Source organism: Ailuropoda melanoleuca, chromosome 1, assembly GCF_002007445.2.
Source record: "Ailuropoda melanoleuca isolate Jingjing chromosome 1, ASM200744v2, whole genome shotgun sequence".
Taxonomy (NCBI): domain Eukaryota; kingdom Metazoa; phylum Chordata; class Mammalia; order Carnivora; family Ursidae; genus Ailuropoda; species Ailuropoda melanoleuca.
The window spans coordinates 179,285,774-179,294,156 of record NC_048218.1 but is presented as its reverse complement, the minus strand read 5'-3'; the positions used below and the strand labels follow the sequence as shown (position 1 = coordinate 179,294,156).

Here is an 8,383-nt window from a genome sequence, read left to right as displayed (position 1 = left end):
CCTTTGGTTTCCTTCGACTCCACCTCAGTCATACTAATATTATCTAGACTTTAATACTGAGTTATATCATTATATATTTCACTTTGTTTTTTACCTTGGTTTCCCTCATCTTTTTTAGACTACAACCACTTACTAAGATATTTGATCATTTTTATTTCATATTTTTGAAGCATATCCTTTAAATATCTACTTCTATTTAGGTACTTCATCCACAATTGTTTTCAATGTTAGTTTTTCCGGGTAAACATCCTTAAGTATTTTATGACTCTAGGAATATTTTTATCATGGCCTCATTTGTGAATGACACTGGGGTTGGATATAAAACCCGTGTTTTAAATTCTTTTCTTTCAACATTTAAAAAATACTGATTTACTTTCCTCTTTCATTCAATTTTGCTATCGAAAACTCTTATGTTAATCAGATTCTTATTCCTTTGGATATAATCTTACCTTTTTCTCTTTATGCTTTTAGATTTTCCTCTTTGTCATTGTACAGTCTAAAATTTCACTATAATATGTCTGGGTGTAGGCTTTTCCTATCTATCTTCTATCACATTCTATAAGCCCTTTGATTTTTGAATCAAAATAAAATCATAATAAAATAAGATGAAATAAAATAATAGACTTTAGTTAGTAAATTCTCAGAAATGTATCTCCATTATTTCTTAAAATATTTTCTTTCTTCTAATTTTATTTCTCTTTCTCTCTGTAACTCCTTATATCNCCTTTTGCCTTGTGGATCTACTTTTATATTTTTTTCAATACTTTATGCTCTTATTATCTGTTCTACTTTCTTTGGGCTTAATTGGTTATTTTTCTAGCTTCTTGAGNTCTCTGTAACTCCTTATATCTGTATTGTAGTTCTAATAACTCTGTCCTCCATACTGATTAGATTTTCTTTCATATGTTCTATTCCTGGGTCTTTTTCTTCATCCTCCTGAAAGATTACTTCAATTTGGTTTTATAGTTTACTAATTCCATTATTCCTTCTCACTGTGTTCATGACACTACTTTTCCATTTTATGTTTTTTATAGTACTTTTTTTTCAAACACTTAATTTTCAAACCTCTTGTTTCTGCTTATTCACTTAGGCCATTTATATGTTTATTTGTCCTCATTTGATATTATAAATTATTACAAACATCTTTTATGTTTTTTAGAATGAACATTAGACTAATTTAAGAATTTGGTTTCATGTGATACTCCTTTATTTTAAATTTTTGCTTCTGATGTTATTTCTCACATTGCATGTTGTTTTACTTTTGAAATAGTCATTTTCCTCAAATGGTTTGATATGTTGTCTAGTTTGCTTGTTTTCTTCATGGAATATTGGCTACTGTGAAAGACAGTAGGTATGAGAGAAGGTCAGAGCCTAGTCTCATTCAGTCTCTATAGTCTCAGTAGTGGAGATGTAACTAAAATCTAGGGTGGAGAACCCTAGACAACAGAAACCACCGATGAGCATTCCTCACCTCAATGTAACTTCTGAGATCAGGAGTTCATGCCTTTTACCAGAAAGAAATATTGTCTTGAGGAGTATGTCTACCTTTTGAAAAGATTTTATGATAAATTCTTTATTTTATGTCTTTAAAATTTGTGATTTTGTTGTTAATATTGATATGTTTCCCTATTTTCATGTCAAAGGTTTTGCTTACTGAAAAAGTGATGTTTTTAAAATGAGAATAATAAATATTTCTTCATAAAATATCTCTCCAGTTTCCTACTAATCTTCCAAATAAAGTTAACATGACCTAGGTAACTCATAACTTTGAGAAAAGTACGTATAATTTTGTTTTGTAAGCCTTTTCAAGGGTGTATGTAATCTTTAAATTTTCACTGACATTGTATTCACATATTTTATTGGAGGAAAGGCACTATAGATAACAGGAAGTGTAGTACATACTTTGAAATTGAAACCAATTGTCTAATAAATTAAAAATGTGATAGCCATTTACATGAAATAGAGTAGTACCTACAGCATAAAATTAAATAGGATATTAATCATTATGCTTTAGGGCATAAATTAAACAATAATCAAGGTCAGAAGAAAATGTAATATACCTATAGTTAAGTAGGATTAGATTCATTACCAGAATTCCAGCACCTTTTCTATATTAGGTATGGTCTGACCAAGTAATATGGACCCAGGGTAATGTTATAGTTAGGAACCTATCACTTTATTGTTACAGTATGTATGTAATATAACTCCTTTCTTCTTAAACATTTTTGCGATTTGTCCCTGCTGCACTGAAATCCATCTGAATTCAAGCTCTTCAGAGAAAAGTGCCCTTTCTCTAGTTTTTCCCTCTTCCTTCCCCCTCACTCCCTATCTTTTTGTTCAGCACATCCATTATGTTTCTCAAAGGCACAGAGGAAATGTACAATTCAGGTTGGTGATGCCTCAGCTTATAACCAACAAGATTTTCAAAAAAGGTCTTGGAAACTTTTTACTTTTACAGTATGACTAAATGACTCACACGTTAGGGAAATATCTGCTTTTAGGATTTCTTCTTAATTGTATTGTTCCGACATAAGCACTCATCGTCTATCCAATTTGATCAACTTTGTCCTTATTTTCAGATGAGGAAATTGAAAAAAAATAAATACCCAACTTAAGTGTTCCCTTCCAAGATTTATGAAGTAAAAATACATTTTAAAACAATGAGTTCATTTTTTTTACAGAATAATCAGTATTCATTATGCTAATCTTTTTTTGTTTTTATTTGTTTTATCTGCAATGAGCCTAAGGCTGCATTGTTTTTATTATAATAAGGGAGAAAAGGCAAAAAAATAAACTTAAGCAATGAAAGAAATGAGAAAATAGGGTACCTGGGTGTCTCAGTCCTTATGTCCGCCGACAGCTCAGGTCATGATCCCAGCATTCTGGGATCAGCCCGGCATCTGACTCCCTGCTCTGCAGGAAGCCTGCTTCTCCCTCCCCCACTCCCCCTGCTTGTGCTCCCTCTCTCACTGTCTCTCTCTGTCAAATAAATAAATAAAATCTTTAAAAAAAAGGAGAAAATAAAGGAAAAGAATTTGTAATTANCTCCCCCTGCTTGTGTTCCCTCTCTCACTGTCTCTCTCTGTCAAATAAATAAATAAAATCTTAAAAAAAAAGGAGAAAATAAAGGAAAAGAATTTGTAATTAAAAAAATAAAATAAAACAATGAGTTTATATAAAATAAAGATCAGTCTTAATAGAGTAAATAATGAAATGAACCAATATATAAAAATATATATCAGAATAACATATTCAGTTTATCATGTCCTTATTGATATGCATATTCACATATATTAGCCTGATTTCCACTATGTTTTTCAAGTTCTTTTCCCTCTGAAATAGACAATATTTATTACCTCTTGTTTAATAGATTGTCAGATTAATTTTGGTCTTAAAATGTTCTTTCTTCACATTTATTTTCAGTCTGATTTTATAAGTATCAAAAATTTCCCTCAGTTTGGAGTTTTACAAAAAATAGAAATAAGAAATTAAGAATCTCTTTAATAATCTGGTTATGGCTTTGATTATTTGTATTGTTTCTAGTCCTTAAGAAAAGAAAAAAGTTACTACTTATTCAGTTCTTATTTTACTGCCCAGAAATGAAATATTTTAAATGTTCAGATCCTACATTTTAAATGTGGCTTGCTCTGGAATAATGAATATTAACTTGAATTATGAATATTATTTAAATTAAATTTTCTTGGGAAGTCAAATCAATAAGCATATTTTAAATAATAAATTTGTACAATTTTGAATTGTGTTATAAAGTATCTTAGTTTTCTGAAAAATTGTTCTCAAGAAGCACATTAGGAATTGCAGTGTTTCTATAATTAGATGTACTCTATATCCACTAGAGGCAAAAGTAGTTTTCAACTACTTTTGGTTACCAGCTGGGATATTTATAATAATCTAGAACATTAAGAGTGCGATGAGAAAAAGTATGCCTTCCAGGAAGGAAAGAAAGTTTCTCACTTAATTAACAGTGTAAAACACCTCTTGACTGTGAGTTGCTGGTAGCACTGATGGTATTAAGAAGGCTTCCAAAATGTTCAGCCATTATACCTAATTTATGATATGCAATGAGCTTTCCAGCTTTGCTAATATGTATATTGATTTTGTCCAAATGATTTTTTAAATTTTACGCTTTTATAACCAGGTAATGTGCAGATCAAACTTCCATAACTTTGTAAATATTAATCAGAATTTTCTTTCAAGAGTGAACTAATTTCTCTTTTTGCTTAAATATAAATAGCTTTTTTCAACGTATCTATAAACATCCCATAATGATTTTGAAAAGTCAATGCATACTCACTCTTGTTTAAAATTAAAATGCTGTATATAACAAATTATTATTAATAAAATGGCAAATTTAAAATACGCATCTAAATATATCAGTGTCTACAGAAGGTTTGATTCATCTTTTCTTCCTTTTATTTCTGAAGATATCTGGAAGTATTTTGGATGTGTATAGTGGTGAGCAGGGAATTTCACCAGTTAATATGGGCCTTACAAGTGCTTCCTGTCCAAGTAGTCTGCCAATGAAAAGAGAAATTACAGGTAATGTTGCTTTTATAGTTTTATGCCTTTTTAAGTCAACTGCTTAAGTTATGAGTGACATATATTACCAAGCTAAATAGAACTTTAAAAATATTATCAAGATTGTTGGTTAAAATGGGAGAAATGTAGATAGTAAATCCATACTTTTTTCTCCTATGACAACCAAGCAGCAAATTAATATAACTTACAATTCAACTGAATTGATTATTTTAGGAACTGGGCAAATATACACACATGCTCTACACATATATATGACAATTTGTCTAAGTTTTTCACTTAACGTTGGTTTATTTTGATAGTGAACTGATGCAATTTATTAACATAGTTGCAAAATACCAGAGTAATTGATTAGGGAAAAATAGTCATTTCTGTATGTGGAATTTGATATAAAACAGATTATCCCCCTTTTTAGCTTGTTTTATGAATTTCATGATAGACTCACATTTAACTTGCTCAAGTAGTTAAAAAAAACCCCNTAGTTAAAAAAACCCCAAAATCCTCAATTTTCAATAGTTCATTGCAAAGTTCCTACAACTCTAAAGAATTATAGGGGCACTGTCAAGTTCCTCTAGTATATAGATGAAGAAATCAAGGATCAGAGGAGTTACTTTCACAATGTTCAGCTGATTTGAAGAAGATCTGCATCAAAATAAGGATTTCCTAATTTACAAAGTCCAGTGTTAGTTCCTCCATAAGAATAAAATAAAATTTAGTTGAAATTTCTGTAACAAGTTTTTAGTTTGAGGGCCAAACATTGATCTTTTATAATTTTTACACAATCGATATGAACATTTTTAGTAAGTGCAATATGTCCATTCTTACTCACAATCTAGCCAATAACTCAAAAATGTCTACCCATACAAATTATTTAGACTACAATGAATACAGTTTTAAATAAACAAATTTAAATAAATGTATTCCTATATTACCTATTTTAAAAACTAGAACAATGCAAAAAACACTGCATTAATTATTTATTGCTATATAACAATTTATCCCAAAACTTAACAACTCATATCATCTTTACGGGTCAGAAATCCAGAGATGGCTTAGAAAATTGGTTCTCTCTCAGTCTTTCATAAGATTGCAGTCGAGGTTTTGTCCAGAGGTACAAACATTTGACACAAGGCAGGCTAGAGGATATGCTCCCCAAACAGTTCACTTGCAGGTATTGCAAGTTAGTGCTGCTTGTTGGCAAGAGGCTTTGGTTCTTTACCACATGAACCTCTCTATAGGACTGATCAAATGTCCTCATGACATGACAGCTGGTGATCCAAGAGACACTAAAGTGGTAGCTGAACATGTCTTTTATGACCTAGTCTTAGAAGCCACACTAGTCATTTTCACAGTATTCTTTTGGTGTCCCAGGTCAGCCCTGTTTAACGTGCAAAGGAACTACCAAGGGTGTAAATATCATGAGGATCATGGTAAGCCATGTGGAGACTATCACAAATACTTGCAACCATGTAGCACATAGAGTAAAGTGCCATTTCCTGAAAGTGTTTGATAGGAATACCTGAGAAGTGTAGCTAGTCCCAACTCCAGGGATGTAGAAATCATAATTACTTATGAAAAATATTGGTTGTAAAAATTAGGCTGAAATAGTTTTGAATAATCCTAAAATTCTTAAAATAATAATAATGATTGAGCAGTGTAATATCTGCTATGCACTGTACCTCTTTTCACCATCACAATGATTATCCAATAGGTATTATATCATGCCAATTTTACAGATGAGGAGCTGAGACACAGAGAATTTAGGTAATAGATCACATGGTTATTAAATAGGAGGCCAGAATACAAATCCAGGTTTTACTATTCAAAACCTAAAAGGTTCACCATTGCCTCTTACTTAAAGAGTGCTCTGCTCCAAATTTCTAAATATTTGCATAAAAATATGATTATGCCATTTGGATTAAGTAATACTGTATTTTCACCAAACATTTCTGAATTATGTTGACTAGAGAGGTTGTAAAGTAGNAAACCTGTTAACTCATTATGCCTCTCCTTGCTCTTTGCTCCCCTTCTCTACATCTGCAGTTTAAATAACAGGTCATTAAGCATAAAGTATGATAGGTGCCTGGTATGTCCATTGTCAAGTGTTTTCTAATCTGGATTCCCTTACTGGAAGATGTTGCTTTTTGGAGATCTCAATGTTAAAAACATTTTAATACCCTATTTTAAATATGATGAATCTAGGACCACCCCTAAAATTTGTGAGGATCATGGCAAGAGGACAAATGGAGACCCACTTACCAGGAGTCTAAATATTTAAAAGTTGTAACTCAAGCTAGAGAGTGCTACATTAAGTATTCTCTATTCTTTCTAAAGACTGGAAGGCCAGGTGTGAATTAAGAATTCTCAGATCATCAGAGCTCTGAGTGGGGATGTCAGGGTAAGGCAAAGCCAGCTTTCAGCCAGCAGCCCATCTCACTGCTCTCCCCATTCCTTGTTTCATTCTGTACTGCCAGTGGTCTTGGACACGAGTATGAACACTCGTCTTGTACGTTTTAACTCCACACCCATCTGTGTAAATAACTTCCCCTGTCCGCATCTTGAGCCTAGGGGTGAACACACTGGTATCATGATCCTCACTCTGGAGGATGGATCCAGGAAGTGGCTTGCACAGGCTCTGGAAGTGGGCTCAGGGCATTTGGGAGGATATGCCTGGTGCGAGTTACTCAGAGTGTAGTTTGACTCTGTGACTGACTTGCTCAGTGGGGGAGGAAGGGTATGGTGAGAGAAGGCAAAAGTGGCTCTTCTTAAGTATGGGTCCAGGATAGTGGCCTCTCTCACCCTGATCTAAGGACAGGAATGAATGAATATATCAAAACTGTGGAGAGTGAAACTACATGTGGCATACAATAATTTGGTAATTTCTTGAAACTTGAGTCCTTTACAAATAACTAGTACTGGATATGAAAACATTGAGGAACGAAAGTTCTCATTATAATTAGCCATTAAAAATTTATCAAGCACAATCTAAGAAGAGTAGAGTAAGAACTTCTGATATTTTACATAAGGTACATTTAAATAATAATATTGAAGAAATATTATAGGACTAAACCAGTTCCCTGTTTTGAGGTAAAACTGTGAACATCCTTCATAGCTATTCTTCATCTTATATTTAAAAGTCTGTTTTATAATATAGGAGTGACTATGTGTGAACATAGAATTATTAATAATTCTTACTGTGAAATATGTATGTATTTCCATAGGCTTTACCTTTGTTTATTTTCTTTTCAGTTTTTTAATGTGGTGTCATTGTTTTTTGAATTGCATGCAGAGGGAAAACAGGATTGGCAAAGAGGGAAAATAAACTCCCTCGAGAATCAATTATATTCTAATTTTAGAGTAATCCCAATATATTATTACAGAAGGTCAAATCCATTCATGGTAAATTGCTTTGTAGAGTCAATTGTTATTCTTTCATGACTTTCCTTGTTTCTGGTAGCAGATCTTAATTTTTAGCACGCATTAGTATTTTCAAATATTTTTGATATATGATTTTCTTCTTCTTCATGACCTTTTTCTTCTTTCATTTCTCTGAAAAGCTTTAAAGATATTACCTATTGAAAAAAATACTGTGTAGAAGCATATGTTGTGGTTCTTGACTCTAGGAATATAGAATAGACTGTAAGACTACACTATACCCTATAAGACTGCTTTCTCATACGGGTCAACATAGGAAACTACTTGTTTGTATATTTGACATTTATTGAACATTTATTAGGTGCATAAAATATCCAAAAGCCATTAATTCATGGAAATGCAAACAGAGAAAACAGTCTCTGAACAAGAACTTATGCCAGTAGTTTTTAAAATG

General features: G+C 32.0%; 1 protein-coding gene across 5 annotated transcripts in view; it reads left to right on the top strand.

Annotated features, from left to right (window-relative positions):
* TFEC (transcription factor EC) overlaps positions 1-8,383 on the top strand; it is a 77,826-nt gene that overhangs the window by 57,795 nt on the left and 11,648 nt on the right. For all 5 annotated transcript variants that reach the window (XM_034670932.1, XM_034670930.1, XM_034670931.1 and 2 more), the window contains one exon: positions 4,443-4,557. In XM_034670932.1, coding sequence (XP_034526823.1) covers positions 4,443-4,557 — 115 coding nt within the window. The remainder of the gene's footprint in view (positions 1-4,442; positions 4,558-8,383) is intronic.